This window comes from Rhipicephalus microplus, chromosome 9 (genome assembly GCF_043290135.1).
Source record: "Rhipicephalus microplus isolate Deutch F79 chromosome 9, USDA_Rmic, whole genome shotgun sequence".
Lineage (NCBI taxonomy): Eukaryota > Metazoa > Arthropoda > Arachnida > Ixodida > Ixodidae > Rhipicephalus > Rhipicephalus microplus.
The window spans coordinates 957,312-982,172 of NC_134708.1; the positions used below are offsets into that span (position 1 = coordinate 957,312).

The 24,861-nt window shown below is 45.2% G+C and overlaps 1 protein-coding gene across 2 annotated transcripts in view; it reads left to right on the forward strand.

Annotated features, from left to right (window-relative positions):
- The window catches only part of LOC119163317 (putative ATP-dependent RNA helicase DDX43), a 244,512-nt gene that overhangs the window by 99,226 nt on the left and 120,425 nt on the right, over positions 1-24,861 (forward strand). For both annotated transcript variants that reach the window (XM_037415283.2, XM_037415282.2), the window contains exons 8-9: positions 21,550-21,668; positions 22,711-22,821. In XM_037415283.2, coding sequence (XP_037271180.2) covers positions 21,550-21,668; positions 22,711-22,821 — 230 coding nt within the window. The remainder of the gene's footprint in view (positions 1-21,549; positions 21,669-22,710; positions 22,822-24,861) is intronic.

Genomic DNA, 24,861 nt, shown 5'->3' on the forward strand with positions numbered 1-24,861 from the left:
CTGCTTCGCCATGCGTTTTTAATGTCACCATTGTACGGTCTTGTTTGCCCGTCTTGAAGCTGTCGGCGTCCGCCTATTATGTCTGGCGGCGTTAGTGTAATTGGCTCGTTAGGTTCTCCATATACATAAGTCCACGGTCAATTGTTGAGTGCTTTTTCAACTTCTGCTGCAATAGTACGTAGCTCCTCTAGCGAAGCTGTACTTTTCGATATTACCTTTGGCATCGAAGTCTTCAGGTTTCTTATGTCAATGAGGCGCTCGTGAAATCCTCCCCACCACGGCGCGCACTCGGCTATCATTTTCCACTGAATTTTTCGGCCACTGCAGTAATCCTTTACGACCTCGTGTTTAATGGTTTCGAGCATTCTGTTGATTTCCTTTTCAGCTTTTATAAATGTTTTGGCGTTGTCCGAGTAGATTACTGCTGGCATTCCCCCGTCGAGCTATAAATCGTCTGAATGCTTGTAGAAAGCTTGACAATGACAAATCGTTGGTAACCTCTAAGTGTACTCTTCTTGTTACCGCACAGGTGAATATCAGTACATATTGCTTCACAATCTGGTATCTGTCCTTTGCGTAAAGAGGTCCTGTGAAGTCAACTCCCATAACACTGAATGGCTCTGCTTCGGTGACTGTCTGCCAGGAGTGCAGGTATGTCTGGAGTTATGCCTCTTGCAGACGACACATCCGTTCAGAACTCTTTTCACTGCTTGTCTACCTTGCAAGATCCAGAACTTAGTTGGAAGTTGCGCTAGCGTCACAGTTGGAAGTTGCGCTAGCGTCACTTGAACTCCTTCATGTAATACCATTTTATGCATGTGACGTATTAGCAGTTCCGTGAAATGCCCGTCCTTTGGAATTACTATAACGTACTTGTTGAATACTTGGCTGCACTGCAATCGTCCCTTCTGTCTGATGATTCCATCGTCATCAAGGTAGACTTATTGTCCATTAATTTCAAATGATTGAGTGTTTGAATAGGCCTCACCGTTTGTTTGTCTCAGTGATATTTGGGTCTGTCTTATCCAATATTTCGCTGCATTTGTTGTCCCGTTTCCTGTCAATGGCCCTTTATGATTTTCCCTTCTTGTGTTGTGTATGAATCTGAACACCCATGCTGTCATTCTTATAAGCCGTCTGTGCGATGAATACCTTTCGATTTTCAAGATTGGCTCAATTTCGGCTCTTCCCATGCATTGGTGGCATTGTGTTTTCTGCTGGTCTTCCACGGCTGTATTCGTGCCAATTATGCTTGCTGGGTTCTTTTCCAGAGATTTTATCCATTCGGGACCGTTTCACTATAACTTTGATGTTATCAATGTCTTCGCACTTATTTCTCATGTAAGTAGGTCAGTAGAGTTGTCGTCACTTTGAACGAATGACCAGCTTGCTTGAAGTGTTTTTTCTCTGATTTCTGCAATTCTGTTGGCAACAAACGAATCCCTTTTGCTTGCTCCCTTGATCCAGTGAAGCACAATCATCGAGTCCATGTAGCAGTGTATTTCCTGAAATTTTTCGTTGAAGTGACCTTTGATGTAGTCGCATAATTTCGATTCTACCACCACTGCCATCTGTTCAAGTCACGCCATTGTCAGCTCTTTAATCGGAGCTATGCAGCTTTTTGCTGTTAGCAGCCTTGAATCTTTGCTTCCATCGCGGTGTACTTCTATCAAGTATGCTGCCGCTCCGTATGCTAATGGGCTCAGGTCGGCAAATACATGCCGCTTGTATGCTTGTACTGGTTGATTCTTGCTTGCGTAGCATCGGGCGATTTCTAGAACACGAAGGTCCTCCGCTTCAGACATAAGGTTCTTCCAACACTGTCGAAATTTGGGCTTGTTGGTGCATTGTGACGACAGAAAATGTTTCAAGAGAATGTTTGACAAGCTTACTAGAGGGATTATTGAGGCTGAGGCTATCGCTTCACTGGGGTCTAAATGCGTCAGCACTCCCTTTCTTATGCTCAGTGATAAAGAATTGTATTTTCTAAGAAATTAATTTTTTGTGCGCATCATTCATGTCATCTGATGTTATTTTTCTTGGTGATATAGGCGAGTGTGCGGTGGTAATAAACATTATGTTGGAAGTTAGCGCTTGTGCCGTGTGTCCTCGTCTTGTGTCCCCGTTTCTTTGCGCTATTTTCTGTCGTCACAATGCACCAACAAGCCCAAATTTCGACAGTGTTGAACTTTATTTCTCGTACAACGGGCCCTTCTTTATGTTCATCTTCAAACCCATGTGCTACAGTCGCCTACATCGCTTTTGCATCCTGTCAAGCTTGTTCCCTTGCTTTTTGCATTCGCCACAGCATTTTGCCTCAGGAAGTCAAGCGCCTTTTCGGCAACGTCGCCCCCTCAGTTGGTCATGGGCTTAGGGTGTGCAAAATCTTGAAGGCAGAATGGTATAGACAAGCACGTCTACATAAACAGTACTTGTCCGCCCTTCTTTTTTGATCGTCTCGAAGATACTGTGGCCATGCAGCAGCTTCGACAATTTCAGCGCCTCGCCGACCAAAGCACGGAATTCCTCTGGGCTTGACAATTGCTGGTGCTACGCACAGGCGTCGCCATAAAAGTAACCGATTAAAAGCCGACAGTTCACGTGCCTGAACAGATCACCGTGCCTCCCGACATCCTCCGGACTTTGAGCCTCGGGCCCAAGTTTGCGGTGGAACCTAAGACGTCTCCACCGGAACTTCTAGCCATGGTGCGACAAGTTTCACGCCATGTGCCCGATCAAGAGCAACCTCACTCCGTCTCAAAAGGCGTTGGCACTGTTTCGCGCTACAGACCAGCTGGATCCAAAATTCCTCTCAGGAGAGTTGAGCCTTTCTCCAGGAGCACTCTCTTACCGTCCTTCCCGCTGACAAGGAAAGAGGCTTCGCCATCCTGACTCTGGGACTGTTTGGTTCTAAGGCTCACACTGCCGTAAGCTCTGTTTTCTCCTCTCGCGAGGATGTCCGCATTGAAAAAGTTAAATCGGTAGCAAAAAAGCTATGCAAAGACCTTAACCTTTCTCGAGTTGTCAGTGGCATCACAAATAGTAAGCATGACTTTTTAAAATTGTTTTTTAATGCAAAGACTCACAAGAGTAATATGCCTTTTAGGGTAATTGTTTCAGAATGTGATACATGGCAAAAACTGATTGCTACCTTTTTGCAAGAACAGTTGAACCGGCTTAACGTTGATGATCCTTTCATAGTAAAAAGTTCTCATTAAGTCATAGATTATGTGAGAACTTGTGTCGTTGAGCATGTTTATAGTTTTTCAGTCGACGTGACTGATTTGTATTATTCTATTCCCCATGATCAGTTGCTTCCTGCGGTTGAAGAGTGCATAGATTTGTTTGGCTCTGTTAGATTTCAAACCAAGTGTGGTGTTCCTGTCAGTCGGTTTTTAGAACTTTTATCATTTTACCTCAAGACGACCTACATTTCATGGGATGACAAGCCTTTTATTCAAAAGGACGGAATCTGTATCGGGTCCTGCATTGCGCCTATTTTAAGCAACATATTTTTAAGTAGAATTGATAGATCGATTTACCTACGTCTTGATAATTTGAAGATAAAAAAAGTTTTCCGGTATGTCGATGACTATCTTGTTTTATTATCTAACGACACGGTAGCGGGTGAGGCAGGTTTGGCAAAAATAATTTCACATTTTTCTGAGTGTTTTAAACCCTTGACTCTCACACACGAACTGCCTGAAAGCAATGTCATAAAATTCCTCGATGTCCTCTTCACCTTTCATCCTAACCGTATATGTTGGGCTTACCAACCACGTATGAACAAACCGGTCCTTCCTTACCAATCAGCTCACTCCAAACTAGTGAAAAGAGGCATCATCAGTCATTGTTTTCGTCATGCTTTAAGCAAATCTTGTGAGCATGAAATCGCCAATAGTTTTCATAATCAGTCAGACCGTTTGTTGAAAGCAGGCTATCCTATGCACATCCAAACTTCAGTTGCAGAAGGCTTGCTTCGTACGCTTCGCAACCCAGGATGTACAGCGAGTCGTGATTCCGAGAAACCGAAGCACCTAGTCGTCATACCATACTATCACAAGATATTGCACAACCTAAAGAAAGTAGCTAAGCGCTCTGAAGTTAGGGTTGTCTTTTCGGCTCCCAAGAAGTTGGTCAGCCTGTGTGGCCTTCATGACCGTGATGGAAAACCCAATGGTTGTAGTAAGAAGCATCGAGCTGTTTATGTTCCCTGTATCATATGCGTTGTTTATCGTATCCCGCTTTCTTGTGGTAAAGAGTATATTGAACAGACGGGCCGATGTCTTAATGATCGATTAGAACATTGTAATAATGTGAAAAACGGCCAGGGAAGTTGGTTGGCCATACATTGTAAATCCTGCGGCTGCGCGCCGATATTCAATGCATGCACAGTTATCAAGAGAATGTTTGACAAGCTTACTAGAGAGATTATTGAGGCTGAGGCTATCGCTTCACTGGGGTCTAAGTGCGTCAGCACTCCCTCTCTTACGCTCAGTGATAAAGAATTGTATTTTCTGAGAAATTAATTTTTTGTGCGCATCATTCATGTCATGTGATGTTATTTTTCCTGGTGATATAGGCGAGTGTGCGGTGGTAATAAACATTATGTTGGAAGTTAGCGCCTGTGCCGTGTGTCCTCGTCTTGTGTCCCCGTTTCTTTGCGCTATTTTCTGTCGTCACAAGGTTCTTCCATATGTCGCATTCATTTTTAGGGAGCTGGTCGTCCCACGTGACGTTCGTTTTCCACAGTCTCTGCAGCCCTATTTTGTGCGTACTGTGAACAGCGACAACAAACCGAGCGGGTCAAATATCTTTGCTGTGGCTTGTAACACGGCCCTTTTTGTCAAGTACGTTGTACCTGTCAATAAATCCCACTTTTCCACAGGGAAGCAAATCATGTTCTTTCAGTGTCTCCATATCAAGCCCAGAAGCATTTAAAATTCTCTAGATCGAATCTCCATGTGAAAATCGTCCCTTTCGTTTTCATCTATTATTTTGTTTCATTGCTTTTGATTGCATGTCCATTTTCTCAAATTTATCACTGCCTCTCTGAACACTTGCTTTGCTTCATTGTACAACTTGACTGCTTCATCAAGCGTTGCTGCTCCTATGATGACATCATTCACATACATCGCTTTCTGCAGTGCCCTTGTAGTATCAGGAAACCTGTCTTCCACTTGTTTTAAATGGTGTTTAATTGTAGCTGCCAGTATAAACGTGCTTGGTGTTGTTCCGAACGTTACTCTTGTCATGCACCATGTTTGCACTTCATTCATTAACCTTTCCTCAGCGTCATGCTACCACCACAGAAATTTAATGGTATCTCTATCCTCTTCGTGTATAGAGATTTCTAGAAATGCCTTTTCAACATCTCCTACTAATGCCATTAACCTTTTCTTTTCAGAAATTAATGAGCAGCGATAGCATGTCCTCATTCAAATTGGGTCCTGCCTCTAGGTTATCGTTTAAAGACATGCCTTTTCGAGAATGTGATGAGGTGTCAAACACTGCTCGAACCTTTGTTGTGGCTCGGTCCTCTCTAATAATCGCATGATGTGGCATGTAGTAGCAAAGTGCATTTGGCTGTTCTGATGGTTCTTTGACCTCCTGTGCGACTCCTAATGCCATATACTCTGATATAGCTTTGTCGTAGCGGTACAGCATGTCTTCATTTTTCTGCAGCCTTTTAGTCAGTTGCTGTAGTCTTTTTATCGCATTTTCCTTGTTGCTTTCCAAGTTTACGTCCTGTTTACTTGGCAAGCTGAGTTGATAGCAATCGTTTTGTTGTACAATATTGCAGTCGAATTCTTTGACCACTTAATTTCCTGTATTATCCAAACTATTTCTTGTGATCCCCATTGACTCCAGGTTCCAAAACTTCTGTACCTCTTGCTAGAGTTCTTGCGGAAGTCAGAAAGCATATGCCTGTTGCACAAATCTGTACATACTTGCATGAACTCCAACACAAATAGTATACAGTTGTCCCGAATTCTACACCGATGCTTCAAAGACGAACACGTCTGTCTCGTATGCTGCAATCGGCCCATCCTTTTCAGATACGGGTACTCTTCATCCTAATACAAGCATCTTTACTGCAGGAGCTCATGCGATACTGGCGGTCGTTAAACACATTAAACAAACAAAACTACAAAGCACAGTAATATACACAGTTTCCCTAAGCGTGGTAAAAGCCCTCAATTCCCTGAAAAAACACAAAAATTCCGTTCTTGTATCTTTTTACTCGCTCCTATGCATAGTATACTCACTCAAACAGCATGTCGTAGTGTGTTGGGTGCCAGGACACCGCGAGATAGAAGGAAACGAATTGGTGGACCACTTGGCTGCATCTGCCAAGCCAACCAATGCCGATACAACAATGGCGATCCCTGCACTCGACATGAAACCTCTCCTCAAACGAAACCTCAGGGCTTTTTGGCAGCGCACACGGGATACGCTCACACGAAATAAACTTTATGTTACTAAGCCGCAACTCTGTCACTGGCTGGCAGTATCTAAGTCATGCCACACACAAGTTACACTAACACGGCTAAGGATAGGACACACATACAGGATACTCTCACACCTTTTGTCTGGTGACAATCCACCATTGTGTGAGAGATGTGGGGAAGCAGAAACTGTGCTTCACATTTTAATTGAATGTAAAGAATTAGACACCCTTAGAAAACAATTCTTCCCATTACGCTATTAACAACAAATACCATTCCATCCTGCAATGTTCATTGGTAGGGAACCACTTCTCAAACTTGAGTCATCACTGACATTTTTAAAACAAGTGCAAGATTTTCAAGTGTTTCATCCAGGGAACTCGTAGCACGACCTCTGAAGAGAGGTCGCTGCTGCGGTTATTACAAAAAAGACAGCACATGCCTCCCGACCCTTGTATACAAGGGCATTCAAGAGACATTTGTGCTAATACCAATTATCACCACAGTTTTATTATCGCGATACTTTGCCACCCATTCTCACTAGACATGTTTCACGTCAATGTCATAATTTTAATACTGCTATGTTTTACCCACCACAGTGCATGGAATTTTAAGGCCCTTATACAGCCACCTATCATAAACATTGTTCACATCCCTTGACTCATGAAATGGTGCTTTTTGGCCATCATATGGCCCTTGCGCCATAAAGCACCACACAACATATGTTGTTTTTGTGCATGAGCAGTGCGTTGCATGTCTCGATCTGCTCGCCATTCTCAGCGTTACATTCCAAGTTGTTGCTGTCACATTCATTGCTTCGTCCTTGCGGCGAAACTTTTTAGGGGCGAAGCTCCTTAAGGCGTCACCTGATCGTCCTCTGTAGTAACCACCTCTCTCGGGTATGTGCCACAGGTTGAGTTTACGTCTTGGACTGTCCGCTAGATGGCGGTACTTGTATATAATCAATATATGATCAAAATATGCTTCTTGAAATGTACGCTAGGTCGCGTTACTTGTATATAATCAATATATGATGAAAAGAAGCTCCTTAAGGCGTCACCTGATCGTCCTCTGTAGTAACCACCTCTCTCAAGTGTGTTCCACAGGGGAGTTAACTTCTTGGAATGTCTGCTAGATGGCGGTACTTGTATATAACCATTATATGATGAAAAGATGCGAGATGGGGGTACTTAGAGTGTTGATTGATTTGTGAGGTTTAATGTCCCAAAACCACCATATGATTACGAGAGACGCCGTAGTGGAGGGCTCCGGAAATTTCGACCACCTGGGGTTCTTTAACGCACTTAGAGTGTTCACAAGACGGATGGACATACAGACAGAAGGTCAGGCACTCGGACGGATGCATGAATGTACGGACGGGCGCTTCGCCCCTTTCATCATCATTCAGCCTGTGTATATCCGCTTTTGCCTGCTTGTAAAACACGCGATGCATAGGAGGATGTTATCAATTGGGATATTACACAAAACATTGTGACGACGAGCCAAGGGTATAGCCAGGCGGGGAGGGGGGGGGGGGGGGCACATCGGGAACGTGCACCCCACCCTCTGGAAAATTTTCGTCATGGCATATATATAGCTCAATATTACCATTTGCAGCCCCTCTTTTGGTTCAATGTGCACCCCTTCCCCCCCCCCCCCCCCTTCAAATTTTTCTTACGCTCCTGGGGATGGCAAAGATAGGTCGAGAATTAGCTTGTAATTGCTATCGCAATAAAAATAAAATGTCGCTCGTCTTATAGTCGTCTTAGGCATATGCATTAGGTACCCTTTGATGTTTTTTTTTCTTTATGCACTGCTTTCTAGAACTTTACTGGGAGATTTTGGGACAGAATGCCCTAGCCACATAAAACATCGCGGCAAAATGAAAACGAAGTTTGTTAGATCGTGTAGTTTCAGTACAGAAAGATGAGTGTTGGAGGAGGTTTGCTTTATGAGACAAGCTAAATGGCGTCATGTTTAGCCCAGAAGTATAATTCGTATGGAAGAAAAAAACCTTTCTATATCCTTGTAGTCATCTAAGGCAGATGCAGTGGCAACTGTGTGTGTCTGTAGTGTTGTACGTCATAGCGTATGTCTACCATATATACTGATAAGTGCATAGGTGTATGGAATGTTATTTGACGAAGTACAATTTTATTCAACCAGTATTAAGTTTATTTGTAATTAAAATAATCTCTGAACAAGTTTTTCAAAGTGGCCAACATAATGATGCCTTTATTTTTGCATCATCAATTAAAATAGGGAGTGCTCCTAAGATGACTGGCTTCACGAGATTTGAAATGAATGGAAATACTTATAGCTCTTGACAGGAGACAAGAGCCCCAAAATAATTATTCATGCCCTTGAATGTAAATGCAACTTGCTTCTCCTCCAGGATGTACAGTTAGCTGCTCTAGATTGCTCTGAAATGGAAAATTTTACTGCTCCGAATGCACCAAAATGGAAAATAATGCTGCTACAAAGTGCTCCAAAATGAAAGTCTTGCTGCTTCAATGTGCTCCAAAATTGAAACTTTTCTGCTCAAAAGTGCTCCAGAATGAAATTTTAACTACTCCGAAAGGAGGAGGAGGAGGAATAAATGAGGAAGGACAGGGAGGTTAGCCAGAACTACTCCGAAAATTGCTCCAAATCAGAAGGGCCTCGGTGGCACCACTGAAAATGTCATTTGCGTTGGGAAGAGAGGCTCTGCAGTTGCTTGTACCCAAAACTCTACGACCGGCTGTCTTGGGTTTGACACACGACAGCATTATGGTGGGGCATCAGGGTGTACAAAGAACAGTGGCAAAGATCACTGATGATTTTTTTGACCTGGGCTACAGAGCGTAGTGAAACGATATGTGAAGTTCTGTGAAGTTTGCCGGAAGACGTTCCCCAAAAAACTAGTAGGATGAGCACCTTTGGGAATCATGCCGATCATTGAAATTCCGTTACGGAGAGTAGCCATAGCCATCATAGGCCCCATTAAGCCAGCGTCAACCAAAGGGAACTGATATGTTCTTACAATGGTGGATATGGCAACAAGATATCCAGAAGCTATTGCACTGAAGAGTATTGATATGATCCATGTCACTGAGGCATTATTGGAGATATTCTCTAGGTACGGCCTCTCTTAAAAAATACTAAGTGACAAAGGTTCAAATTTCACATCTGAACTTATGAAGGAGTCAACAGGCTGTTATTCATCCAGCAAATGTTGACCATGCCTTATCACCCTATGTCCAATAGACTGCTGGAAAAAGATTCAATGGCTCGTTAAAGAACATGGCTAAAAAAAATGCACCAAGAAAGACCCACTGACTGGGATCGATATTCACTGGCGAGAAGTGCCACAAGCAAGCCTCAACTTCTCACCGTTCGAGATGTTGCATGGTCGCACGGTGAGAGGACCCGTAACGGTGCTTAAGGAGATATGGGCAAACGAAGAGGTTAATAATGAAGCAGTAGTGATCCAGCTGTGCCATTTGCGCCAATTTGCTACAATTACTTTCCTGCGCCCTGCGGCACCAGTGTTGTTTTGTTTTCCAGATGTACTAAACTGCATGAGCAAACGCAATTTTAGAGGTTGTTCATTTTCCACTTGGCAACAAGTGAAATATTTTTCGCGTTGGCAATCATATACTATGTGCTTGGTCCGCTTGGTCGGTTTTGTTGGTTCATTCGCTTTGTTATAATCGGCCTGCCTGGCTTGACGCCGCTTTGTCCCATGAAACATGGTTTCTGAGCCTACCCTGATTTCTTTCGAGTCAGCACTCCCAGAGATGCACCAAGAGCGGCGACAACAAAGAAATCGTTCTTCTATTTATCCCAGGTCGTCGGCGCCCCTCGTAAAACCCTTCGGGCACGCCTGACCGACTAACGGATTAAGAAGAGTTGTTGGCCGTCGAGGCGGCTTGCTTTGTCGTCAAGGTGCCTTGGACAAAGGGCCCAGCGTCTGAGAACCGGCTGTACATGCATTTCTAACATTTTCCGTAGCGCCTAGATGCCGCTGTTTCCACAATTTGTGGTCTGCCTGGCGCCGCATATCCATCACTGCAACAGACTACGAAATTGACTTCCATGTAAGACTGAACGTCTTCGTGCTGTGCTGTGTCGTGCGCGGTGTGCAGTGTTTTCTCCCTTGCCATGGGCTGAACTGGGCGTGCCTCTTCCCCCTTTTGTGGGTTAGGGAGGAGGCGGCGTTTCACCTTCCTTTTTCGGGGGCGGGGGTGAAGATGACAAACTTCATTGGACTGTCCTGGCCTCCATTGTTTTTTCCTGCAGGGAATTCTGGGAAGGCCAGGACATAAAATGCGAGTGCCGAGGCGCTCCCGACAAGCTCTCACAACTCCCAGGAGCTCCCATCATGCTTCCATTGAGAGCTTCCATGATGCTGCTCTCACCATGTAATAACACGCTACATGTATATAATGTAATTAAAAGTTGCAGTTAACAGCTCTGGGCTCCTCTCCTCGACATCTCCCCGAGGCTCTGGCTGGCTCCGGTCCTCTGGGTAGACCCCCGACTAATCAGTTTTCTGTAGGTTCCTGCGCTGACAACACGTTGCATGTGTGCCATGTGCTTGTGAAAAACGAGTCGGCGAATGTTCATCACCGTCTCCCACGAAGATGGACGGAACTAAGTTGTCTTCTTTTTAAATTTCGTGGTGTTTCTTTATGTAGTGCCCGTGAAATACTTTACTATAGTTAAAGGTTTGAGCGATCACGTAGCGCTACTGGCATTTATTACTTCATTCTGCTAATGAATCGGTAGAGAATTTGTAACTTGCCTAGTTCTTCCAAGCAATCACTCCTGATGGTTTTTCTATGGGGAGTGTCCAAATGCTGTATGTAAGGGTGGTGTTTTTTTTTTTTTTTTTTGTCCAAGTCCAAAATGTTAGCATCTGAAGCGCGCGCGCATGGTGCGAATTTGGGCATGATAGCTCGTACGGTGTGCAACAATCTGACCTGCTGCGTGCTACTGTTCGGGACACATGGTGTGAAACGATTGAGTGACAGGGAATACACTACGTGAATTTCAGTAGGCAGGGCGCTCTTGTCGGCATTCATGCATACTTAGATTGGCCGTACGTGTCTGCCGGTTGGTCGGGGATCGGGAGCCCACCGTGCAGTGATACTTGTAGCATAGTCGAGAATGAGTGAATGAAGGTTATTTCTGAAGGTTCGCTTATTCAGCGTCGACCAAGCATGCCAATAAGCGTTGTGCCCTAATGTCACTGTAAAGGCATGGCAGCCGCTGATCGTTGTGATGCGGGGATTCACGACGTGCTATTTCGAAGTCGCTTTTTCTCATTATTTCATTTCAGTAACAACTTGAACTCGATTTTTAAAATGCTCTTCGAGTGCCGCGGGGGAGGTAATCAGACATATAACGAACTATCACCTTATGTCGCCTTGCGAGGGCAGTGTGATTGTCTGCGGCTGTCAGACTCACAAGGTAGCTGTACAGCTAACTCCACAAAGTTGGTGCACGTGCAACGTGCGATTTGAGGGATTGGAAGTCGCGTATTTTTTGGTGCGAATAGTAGTGCGACAAACTAGCATCTAAATTCGTGCCGTAGTGAATGCTGTACGCAAAATGTTTGCGCATTGTACAAAATGTTCGGTGTTAACACCCTACAGTTAGTAATTAGATCTTCCAACGAAGTAAGGTCGGCACAGCGTTACGGGCGACACTTTAAAAATAAATCTAATATTTGGGAAGTTTTTCTAGTACAGGCGTGCCATCATCTTGTAAAAATTTTCTGCCATGAAATCTTTCTTTTGTTTTTAGATCACACAAAGTTCAACGCATCTATACTCAACGAGGTGGACTTCAACAATCGTCCAATCAATCGGTGGTGCAAGGGTGAAACCCGCAGCACAGATGCAATTTGCATTCTTTGCAACTGCACCATTTCTTGTGTGCAGCATAGAGCAGGAGCTGTGAAGTGTCATGCTGGCATGAAAAAACACATTGATGCAGCTGCTAGACACAGAAACAAGGACGGAAACCTTCTTCCAATCAAATTGGTGCAAGGCCCACTGGACTTCTCTAATGAGTCTGCTAATACATCACTGGAGCACCAAGTCAGCAAGGTGGAAACTGCGTTCGCTTTGTTGTCGCCAAAGAATTTCCTTTTTCATGGGGAGGCACAACAACTTCGATTTATCACTGCATGTTCCCCGACAGTGACATTGCTAAAAAGTTTAGCTGTGCCAGGATGAAGTTGGCACGGATCATAACAGATGAACTGGGTTTTTTCTTCAGAGGACAAGTGATGACTAGGCTGTGCCAGGCAAATGTTTATTTTTCCATAATGGTTGATGAAACTCCAAAGCCAGAGTTGAAGGTGCAAGAGCTAGATGTGCTGACACGTTGTTTCTCCAGAAGCCAACAGGAAGTCGTTGTTGAACATGTTCAGTCATTTGATCTGGGGCGTGCAACTGCTGAAATAATTGTTGGTTGAAAAGAAGAAGCAATGGCGAATTTGCCAAAACAAGGACTTGTTTGCTTTTTTTAGCGATGAGCCTAATCTTATGAAGAGTGTAAAAAACAAGCTTAAGAAGCATGCGGCGTCATCCTGCAATCCGGCGGAATGGAGAACTGCAGATGACAAGCCGATCTGCTTCAGCTACCACCGAGTTGGCCTTATCTCCCGCTACTATCGCAGCACTTGGATGCCCTCAAACTGGAACCCATTTTTCTCTACTCGACCATACGAGGACTCCCGTCGGTATTTGCCCAGTCGTGTGTACCTTTCTTCAGACGTCCCTAACAGCCGCTCCACTGCTCGTTCGCTATCACCTGAACGCCGCCGTTCCCTATCGCCCCAACCACGCCGCTATCCGTCGCCGGTCCACTACGGATCCTCTTGGACGGAAAACTAGATCATGCAGCTCTGGGAGGTAGTGCTGTGTCACTTGCGACTGATCCAAATCCTCCATTGACGCCACCCACTAATACAAACTTGATTGAGGTGTATGTGGACGGCATTTCTTTGACGGCGTTAGTCGATACCGGAGCTCAAGTGTCCATAATAAGTGCCCATCTGTGTCGCCTGCTGAAAAAAGTCCTCACACCTGCAGAAACTAAAGCCCTCCGTGACTCTGATGGTGGAACTGTGGCCATTACTGGAATGTGTACCACTCGTGTTAGCATTGCCGGCTGCCATGTCCCCGTTTTATTTACGATGCTTGAAAATTGCCCGCACGACTTAATTTTCGGCATGGACTTCCTATCGACGCATTCTGCCCTGATAGATTGTGCCGCCGGTACTCTTTGCCTAGAACTTCCTCTTCTCCCGGATTCTCACCCTGAACTCCCGAACAGCCTGTGCACCACTGACTTCTTCCGGATACCGCCTAAAGCTCTCACATTCGTGAAATTTGCAACACTCTTCCGTGCTCGACGGTGATTATATTGTGACGCTGATTACTGATGTTCTCCTGGTGCGCGACATTTCTGTCCCACACTCCGTCGTAACGATGGCCTCTAACCAAACATATTTACTTGTTATCAATTTTGGTTTCATAAAAGAAGTGCTACCTCAAGGAATATCGTTGCCACGCTAAGACCCTTAATTGACGACCGCATCACCTGTTTTACGGCAGACGTATGTCCCGAGCACCCACACCAATCACAGGATGCCACGTGCCTCGATGCGACCTTTTGCTCCATGATGGCCCCGGACCTCAAACCTGAGAAGTCAACCGTGCTATGCCGCCTTCTGGCTTCATACCGCGACATATTCGATATCGACAGCCGTCCACTCGGCCAGACTTCACTCGTCAAGCACGGCATCAACACAGGGGATTCTTATCCCATTCATCGGCGACCATACCGGGTGTCTGCCACCGAGCGTAAAGTAATTCAACAAGAAGTCACCAAGATGTTAGCCAAACGAATTATTGAACCCTCTTCGAGCCCTTGGGCGTCCCCCGTTGTACTCGTTAAAAAGAAAGATGGCACGTGGCGCTTCTGCATGGATCACCGTCATCTGAATAGAATCACGAAAAAGGACGTTTATTCTTTACCCTGCATCGATGACGCTCTTGATTGTCTCCACGGCGCCTGATACTTTTCTACAATAGACCTACGTTCCGGCTACTGGCAGATTGCTGTCGACGAAAAAGACCAAGAGAAGACTGCATTTGTAACTCCAGACGGCCTATATCAGTTCATGGTTATGCCATTTGGGCTATGCAACGCCCCGGACACGTTCGAGCGCATGATGGACTCTCTGCTACAAGGGTTCAAATGGTCAACATGTCTTTGTTATCTTGACGATGTCGTTGTATATTCCCCAACATTTGAAACCCACCTTCAGCGTTTGTCAGCTATTCTCGACATATTCCGCACTGCAGGCCTCCAATTGAACTCGTCGAAGTGCCGCTTCGGACGCCGGCAAATTACAGTGTTGGGCCACCTTGTCGATGCCTCTGGTGTGCAGCCAGACCCCGAGAAAATTCGTGCAGTCACCAGCTTTCCTGTACCCCAGTCAGCCAAAGATGTGCGGAGTTTTGTAGGACTTTGCTCCTATTTTAGAAGGTTTGTGAAAGATTTCGGAACCATCGTTCGATCCCTCACAGAGCTTCTGAAGAAAGACATCACATTTACGTGAGGTACTGACCAAGCTGCTGCTTTTTCCTCACCTAATCACGCTACTGACGACTCCACCCATATTGGCTCACTTTGACTCATTCGCTGCGACGGAAGTTCGAACCGATGCTAGTGGTCACAAAATAGGAGCCGTGTTAGCCCAACCTCAATGGGGACACGACTGAGTTGTCGCCTACGCTAGCCGCCTCCTCACAGCTGCTGAGCGCAACTATTCTATTACGGAGCGTGAATGTCTTGCTCTTGTTTGGGCAGTCTCAAAGTTCCGCCCATATTTATATGGCACTAATTTCTCTGTGATAACTGACCATCATGCGCTATGTTGGCTTATGTCACTGAAGGATCCTACTGGCCGTCTCGGGCGCTGGGCTCTGCGATTCCAAGAGTATACCTACACGGTGACGTACAAGTCTGGATGCCTACATCAAGACGCAGACTGCCTGTCCTGCTACCCGGTCGCTGAGTTCGAGCGCTATGCCTGACACCGACACCGAGCTTTGCGTCTTTTCCCTTTCGCAAATGACATGCATCGGTGACGAGCAGCGCCATGGTTCGTCCTTGCGTGCTATCATTGAGCGCCTCGAATCACCATCTGCCAGTCAGTCCCATCGCTCATTCGTGCTCCACTATAGTGTATTATATCGCCAAAGTTTTGAGCCGGATGGACCGGCTCTGCTGCTTGTCATTCTGAAACACCTTCGTTCGGAAGTTCTACATGAACTTCATGACCTTCTGACTGCTGGCCACCTTGGTGTGTCCCGCACTTATGACCGAATACGCCGACGCTTCTTTTGGCCAGGGCTCTCACGCTCAGTCAGAAGATAGGTTGCCGCTTGTGAGAAATGTCAGCTCCGCAAAAAACCATCGACACTTCCCGCCGGACGCCTTCAACCACTTGATATTCCGTCAGAACCGTTCTTCCGCGTTGGCTTGGACCTACTTGGTCCTTTCCCGTTGTCTCCCACGGGTAACAAGTGGATAGCCGTGGCCACCGACTACGCCACCCGTTATGCCATTACACGAGCTCTCCCAACAAGCTGCGCCACAGATGTCGCCGACTTCCTCCTCAAGGACGTGATTTTGCATACGGAGCCCCACGGCAGCTGCTTACAGACTGTGGCCGCACCTTTTTGTCGAAGGTCATAGCAGACATCTTGCAGTCTTGTAAAACGAGACACAAACTGACTAGGTCATACCACCCGCAAACCAATGGACTCACGGAGCGTCTAAATCGAACTCTTACAGACATGCTCGCTAAGTATGTTTCTACCAACCACACCAAGTAGAATCTCGCGTTGTCGTATGCCACATTTGCCTACAATTCTTCCCGCCATGACATTGCTGGTTACTCTCCATTTTTCTGCTGTTTTTCCGAGAACCAACAATGCCTCTAGACACTGTCATACGGTCCCCTGGAGTACCGACCAGTGAATATGCCATGGACGCTATCACTCTGGCCGCTCACACACGCGAAATCACCCGTACTCGCCTTCTGACCTCTCAAGAAAAGCAACGGTGCTTGTATGACCAACGACACCGCAACGTACATTTTCCGCCCGGTTCTTTGGTCCTGCTCTGGTCTCCGACCCATCAAGTTGGCTTGTCAGAAAAACTGCTTACTCGCTACACAGGCCCATACCAAGTCCTTTTTGTGGTTACTCCTGTAACATACGAAATTGGTCCTGCCACCCCGTCGTCTTCATGTGCCCAACAGGCTACCGATATTGTACATGTTGCGCGCTTGAAGCCCTACAACTCTCCTAGTGACGTTGACATTTAGATACGCCGAGACGGCGCTTGTGCCGCTGGGGGTTATGCTACATGCATGTATATTGATATTCTAGGGACGGCGCGCGTGTGTGATGAGGAAGACGAAGAGTTGGGTCTGCTTGGTCGCTGGTGAACCGGTTACGCCATTACCGCTAGTTTTGAATATATCTAATCCCCAGCCTCGTCGTTCCGGCGTCTCTTCTTTTTCGTAACACTGTGATAGACAAAGAGGGCGGAGCTCCCGGGAACAGTTTTTCAAGAAATTCTTCTAAAAAAGAGGGCATATGTCATGAGTATATGACAAAATATGAAGAAGAGGACGATGAATGTTCATACGTGCCAGCAAGGGCTTGAAGGGCGTTGACCAGTGCTGACAAAAATCTTTGTGTTGTCTAGAACTTCATACATAATGAATGGACTAAATGCCTCTCATTATGTCACAGTCATCTCCAACCTTATTTCTGCAGAAGACTGGAACTGTTGAGTGCAGAAGGTCCGCTCCACTTGGGATCATACCCGGCAAGGCGCGGGGGTCGAGCTGTACCGGTCACACCATTGAGCATCGGCGATGAAAATACTGGCTCAGGCGTTGTTCTGGTGGCCAGGGTTAGATGGTGTGATCCAAAATCTCGCTCGTTTTTGTATGCCATGTGTACAAGCTCAAGCATTGCCACATCGCCAGGAGCCTATTAATTGGCCAGGAACAGGGATGAAGTAGTCACGGCGTCACACTTATTACGCTGGTCTTATAAAGGGGCGCATGCTGCTGATAGTCGTCGACTCGCACACGAAGTGAATCGAGGCCCTCCCGGTCTGGTCAACAGCCGTCGAAGGCACAATAACACGGCTTTGCAAATTATTCGCGCATTTTGGCTTGTCACAAACTGTAGTGTCAGTTAACGGGCTCCAGTTTTCAGGTCAGCAGTTCGCCCAGTTTATGAGAGACAACAACGTAATGCATCTGCGCAGTGCCCCATACCACCCACAATCTAATGGCCAGTGAAACGCGCAGTTTGTACTATTATGGACGGCCTGGTTAAACATTTGATGGTGAACATCCTCGAAGTTAAACTAGCACGAGCATTGCTAAGCTACCGAGGATGCCCCTACTATGCGCAAAGACTCCTTCAGAACTACTGCTTAATTATCAAGCTCATTCACACTTGGATACTTGCGTGCCATCTTTATCTCGGAATCATTCGCAGCCTTCCAGATTTGATTCGGAGACCTGGTGTGGGTGCACAACTTTGGACACAGGAGGCAGTGGTGCCCAGGTGTTATCAAATGCACCGAAGGTTTGCGCCTCGTAGCAGTCGACATACCAGGTGAGCCAAATCCGGCATCACTTGGTCCAGATTCGTTCGTGGGGGTCGCCCAGGGCTCCAAAGGCAGACACTTTCGAATCAGTGGCACTCAGCCGTGACAACGTGGAGCAGCAAGCATCACCACGGGAGGAGCGGTTAAGCACGGCAACTCCAGCAAGCAAGGACGCTGTTCCTGTTCCTTCTGCAATGCCACCAACATCTGTTCCAGCTGTGGAGGCTTCCCCAACTCCCCCAGTCTTGCGAAGGTCTACCCAACTAAAAAGACCCGTGCAAAGGCTTAACCTTTAAAAGAAAGGAAGACGTGATAAGAAGTGCAGTGCCAACACGTGTCAAACATCATCCACTCCACTATCCTGTATTACGTCATAGGCAAGCCGCCTATATATACTTCATTGTCTGCAAAATAAAGTTGTTTTGCGATGGTTCCTGGCCTGGTTCAGTCAATCCGGCTTATTGCAACACGGACGAGTGCTCCAACGGTGTCTTGTGTCCCCGGCGGACATGAAGCTTTCGTTGCCCTTTCTGAATGCGAGGCCAAGAAGTGGTGCGGTGTGGTCGCGCGTGGTCGTTTTATGTCAATTGGTACCTCTCGAAGCCAACGCTGGCCCTGTGGTCACTGATCGTGAGAGCACGCAGCATAGTCGCGAGGGACCATTTCCTTCAGCGGTGTGTTACTGTGAGCCCTTTGCGCCCGCAGAGACGTGCTCGCGGCACCTGTGTTTTGTACATTTGCCTGTGGTGTGGGTAAGCTTTTTTTGCTTTCCCGCTGCCTTTTGCAGCTGGTGCTGTACATTGTGTTTGGTGTTGCCGCAGGCAATTAAGTGTTGTGAATTGTTTGAGAGCAGTGCTCTGTATTTGCCAGGCTGCGCTTGGCGCCTTAGCTGTCCAAACATGCTTGTGCAGGGTTAGTCACGCGAGGCCACAGTGAACTTGGCCTTGTGGCTTTTGGAAGAGTGGAATACCTTAATGAAATAGTCTTTCCATAAATGTGCATGAAATTAGGCTGGATTATATAAACGTTGTGACCTAGTTGGGGGAGTTTGGAGCTGCAAAAGTGACGGCGGTACATTATAGATGTATTTATGAAACTATGATATCAGGGCGATATCCCGACGATTATGCAAAGAATGAAGAGATAAGTCGAGTCTAATTTGCATAATTTTTTTTGTAGTTGTAGCAACGTGAAATGAAGCGTGCAGCCCTGTTTTGTCGTTTTTTATTACATATTTTTAATGCGGCGACCAAACAGATGCTGTGCACTCAGGCTGAAGCTGTTGAAATGTCAGGTAAACTAGCTTAGGAATATTGTTAGTAGACTGGCTTAACTTGTAACTTATGTAGCCCAATGATCTTGAAGCATTGGCGCTAATGTGAGTTGACCATGATAGGGTAGAGGCTAAAAATTCTTCAGACCAGACAGATGCATATAATTTTTTCTTTTTCTGGTTTGAGCTTTTTTAGCTTTCAGTCATCATGTGTTTTTGTAAATTTGCATAACTTGACCGATAAATGTATCAGAAGAATTTCTTGTGAAATTGCTCCGCTCATCCCTCAGTGCTGTCTCAGATATTATTGTGTGGAAATATTTTTCTTTATATTACATGCATCTTGAAAAGTATGCACATATTCAGAGACAACAGCTGTCCCAGGCAGCTTCAGCAGTAAAAGCAAGAACAGCCCAATAAGAGAAAAATAATGGATGGTGTACAGGAACATAATGGAAGGCTATAAAAGGTCACAATATGCGCTACTGCAGGTGGTGTTCTGCTAAAATCATGTCCGCACAACATCAGAAAACTCTGTGCCACTCGCTTCGGCCGTCCGTTGAAGCAATTGCATGAGGCAGTGCTATCCCACTTTTTTCAGGCTCGATTTTGACGACTATATTTTTGTAGTTTATACCAACAAACTGCAGCTGTTTTTAATATCATTCTGTGGAAAATATAAGCGAACCTACCAAGGCTTAAATAATTAGAAGCCCGAGACAGTAAAGATCACTAGGTAGACATTCTGCCCCCCCCCCCCCCCCTTTTTTTTTCATTTTTAGATGGAATAAACAATTGCATACCTGCCAACTCTTTTGAATTACCCAATAGATTTCCGAAGCTTAACCTAATCTTCTTATTGTACTAATGCTATCTCAAGTCTTCGAAAAAGTGATCGCCATACCTTTCTTGCTGCGACAGTTGGCGGTGCTGTGGTAGAACACTCGCCGCTACATTTCTATGTCACTGTAACCATACCACAGAGAACCGCTGGGCATATTCTAGGCACTGTAGTACTGTGCATGTGGGTGAACGTTGGCAGCCGGGAGACCTGGTCACCACTGTACTGAAAAAAGACGACCACAACTTTTGCATCTGTCTGCCTTGTGGGGTACGCTATGCCTTCACGTCTCTCCTAAACGTCAATTGTGTTCATTCCGTATTTTTGGAGGTTGCGTTTTTCAGCGAGTTCAGTTGAAAGCTCAATGGTACTTTCAAAAGTAAAGAAGTACTTGCAAGTGTTTTTGTACTTTTATACAGCGGAGCTTTCATGCTTTGTGACTTTGCACAAACGTGGCAAGTATGGATTCTGTATACCAATTGCGTCTGTGATGTAAGCGTTTTGCACGACGGCAAGGTCGACAAGTCACTTCACAAAAGCATCAGAAGTTTCTTCTAAGAAAGCTACGAAAAGAGTGCAATCAGCGCGAAATGCCTATTCATGGGATTGTTTGAAGAACACAGCTTGTCGCTCAGAGTAACATCATGCAAGACTATCGTTTTAAAAATGCTCCCGAAGAGCGAGTGTGCGAAGTGGTATGGGTGTAGATGCACAAGAGCAGCTATCATTGTCGGGCAAACGGCTGCAGGAGCCGTAACCACAATGCGTGCCTTTCGTAGTTGCAGTGTAAGGAAGCAACGACAGCGCGTCGCAAATGTCTCAGTTATTCCAGAAATATATAAAAAAACTTTCCCTTTCCTCCTCCTGGATATTTATCTGCTAGGTTGCCATGTATGGGTGTATGCATGAGAGGGACACATGGGAGATTGTGTCAGGCTCCAAAAGAAGGAAAATAAGTTTTCTATTTGTACATTTTGTAAGTAAACTTCATGTGGAATTCGAAGAAGCTTTATGTTATTTCAAATAACTGAAGAACAATATTAAAGGATTTGAATCAAATCTCTGATCAGTAGAATAGTCACAGTGACTAGGAGTCATACATAAGGCATCTGCAGCAGTACAGTTTTTTACTGCATTGCTTGAACAGAACGGATGTTGGTGGTAATACGTATCACTATGAGATGATCTGTCATCATTTTTGTGTTCATCTCGTGTGGTCGTGCACAAGCAACACTATCTGAAATGCCTGAAATCGCTAAGTTTCCTGACTGATCTTCTTTTAGAGTCAAGCCTGGCCCATTCTGCTTCAAGGTCAAGACCTGATTGGTATTGCACAAACAGGAACTGGAAAAACTCTGGCTTTTCTTTTGCCAGCCATGATCCACATTGACAGCCAGCCTGTGTGAGTGCGAATCTTGTTCTTGATGGGGGTTAACTGTATCTCTGCCAACAGTTCTGCAAATATGTTGCTTTGCTTTCCTCCTGGTTTTTGGTGCAGTAGATGAAGGGCTTTTTAAAAAAAAAAAAAAAAAAACCTAGTGAAGCCTTCACTGAAAAGCGCACGAGACTCCTGTGCATGCAGTTTCGTGTGCGCGTGGTATGTTTACACCAAAACCCTCTGGGTTTTTTCTCACTTGGCACACTCTGAAACCGAAATTGTGACTCTGTGCTATAAAACTGTCTCCAAATAAATAACTGTTACACACTCTAGCAAATGACACTCCTGCCTCTATCATTCCTGCCGTGATAAATGGGTCGTTAGGTGTAAAAATGAAAAACAAGATGCAACACTTTTGTGTCTGTGCCAAGGAATTGTTAAATAGGCTAGTTTCGCAGAAATAGAGAAAGACGCATTGTCGCAGGTGTGTGAATATGCACCAGGTGCTCGATGTCATTTTTTTCTTTGAATGTAAGGTTGCTGGTTATGAATCACTATCACCTGGCTCTCACACCGCCACTCAAAGATTGTGTCCCATTGGTATCCTATTGGCCTAATCTTATTATCTATTTAAGAATACCGTGGGCCTTTGTACAGGCCCATACAGGAAGTGGTTAAAAAAAGTACACATGAGCTTGGGAGTAGTAGAAACAAACAAGCATGAAACCTGGATAACAAAGCAAAACAAAGCGTAGCTTGGCAAAAAACCATTCTAGTAAGGAACATGAACCCTTTGCTTTAGTGTAAGAAAAGAGAATGTTTATGTCAATTGCAACATTCATCATACGATGTGAATAGTTTAATAAACAATAGATTCAATAAATATACCCCTTGAGAAAGTTCGAGAAATGGCAGCAGACATCAAAAAGCACCATACATTTACTCAAGCTCCTGCAAACATTTACATTGCAGAGTACATGCCTATGTATAGTCAAAAAAGGATTCTAGTTTTGCGATTAGTTCCTCCACAGGAATAGTGTTCATATTGCGGTGCTCATCTTTGCAGCCCAAGAGAGGAGAGGACGGGGCCATCTTGTCTGGTTCTGGCTCCAACACGTGAACTGGCTCAGCAGATTGAACGCGAGGCGAGGAAGTACAACTATCGGGGCATTAGATGGTGTGTATACCATTCTTGTTATGTGTGCTGCATGAAGATGAGTCCACACAGTCTAGATGAGAATGATGTTCCTGACACCAATCAATATTTTGATGAAACTTATCTTAGGAGCAGGTTTGGAGCCTGTACATTTACTTCAAAGCATGATCAGTGCAAAAATGTTTTGAGCTAGAGAAAGGAAGAACAAAATTTTTGTGGCAATCATTTTTTTAATTTTCCAACTGTGAGTGCTCTTGGCAAAAAAACAGGGGACTTCTTGGTTAGAAGACTTTATTCCATAAAACAACAAATGAGACCCAATATTACAGGCATTTTGTTTTCCTGGGTATCTTATTTCAATTGCTAACTAGCCGTAATGTTGTGTGAAATGAGACCTACTCAGCGTAGTGCCCGCGCCATTATTTTTGTCCAGCAAATCGGGCGCATGACGTTAAAAATAATTTTCACACCATGATCTCGAAGTAGCTCTTGCAAACAACGAATTTGCAGCCATGTTGCATGGTGTGGCAAGCTCCGTCTTGTGATCAGCTGTTTAGCAAACTTTAATGGACCTGGAGCAGCAGCCGCTCGAAGCTGCTGGTTTGATGGCGGATGGGCTCCACATGCACGTGAAAACGAGGCTGACAGGGCATAGGATATAAAAAATGTATGACTTTGAAAAGTAAAAGTTGTTAACTGCCAGCTAGGGAAGCTATTCTCGCGGTGTCCAATGTGTGGACATGTCCAATTCGGCCTCCTCTGATTGGCTGGAGCGTGCCGCCTCTTTCCGGTCTTTCTTCCGCAACGTCATTTTCAAGCCATGCAGCTTTCAGAACTCTCGACACAAATGAGAAAGACTAAATGCATTTTGCCCCACCAACACATGCTGTACCCAGAGGTTCATTTTTAGATGCACGTCTCTGAGGCGGTTGATACAGTTAAACCCCGCTACAACGAAACTGAAGGGGCACGAAAAAAATTTCGTTAAAGCGAAAATTTCGTTGTAGTGAAATTGAAAAACTATAGCCAATCTGAACTAGCAAAACAAAGGAACGTTTATTCTTAAAATTCAAAAAGTGTCCGCTGCTTTTTATTCTATCTCAGCAGTGTCACGACGCGATTCTCCCCCATGCATAGCGAGTTCATGGTAAAAAGCATGCTGAAACAGTGATTACAACCGCTTTCATGAACGAACCAATCAGTTCCATTAACACGTTAACACCAACAGCTGTCCGCCGCCAAAACGCCGAGATAACAGCAGTGTATCGTGAAGCGGTGACTTTTGCCTTATTTTATGCTATTCTTCTCATCCATCACTCGCGGCTAGCTGATTTTGTTGATAATACGAACGAACAGCTGCACTGATTAGTTACCACACTCGCCAAGCGCGAACAAAATGATAAGCATTGGAATCGGAAGAGGCATCGTTCCGCAGATGCACCCAGCAACTGCGCGAAGGAAATCATAAACTAAGCAACTTAGCTTCAGCTTCGGATTGTCTGCGGCTATACAGTAAACCCAATTTTTAACATCTTCATGCATTTTCAGAAACTAAAAATACGTCGACGAAATCTTAAACACATGTTGACACCACCAGAAACCACCGCTGTTAAACAAGCCAACGCCTTCTCTGTTAAGATGCCTGCCGCCTGAGAACAATAACAGCTGCTTCACCCTTTCCTTCCTTCATTTTCGATCGAATGGATGGATGGATGGATGGATTGATATGGCTGTACCCTTTAGATCGGGCAGTAGCTAACGCCACCAAGCCGTAATGCTTAGTGAACCAAAAACTAGATTTATCTTTTTTTTTTCCTTTAAATAGTGAGGTTGAGGACTGGTACTTTGCAGTGAAGGGTTTAATTTTCACTTGCGCCTTGATTTTAGCCACCAATCAGATAACCTCCTTCTAGTCAATTCTACGTGCTTAAAGTTTATTTTGCCCACTCTGTCCCTAAGTTTACCCCAGTGCTTTGAAAAACTCTGCGCCATCATCCTGAACTGTTGGGTGAAGCCCTTTACAGAACATTATCAAGCGTTCTGCAATTTCTTCTTCCTCTC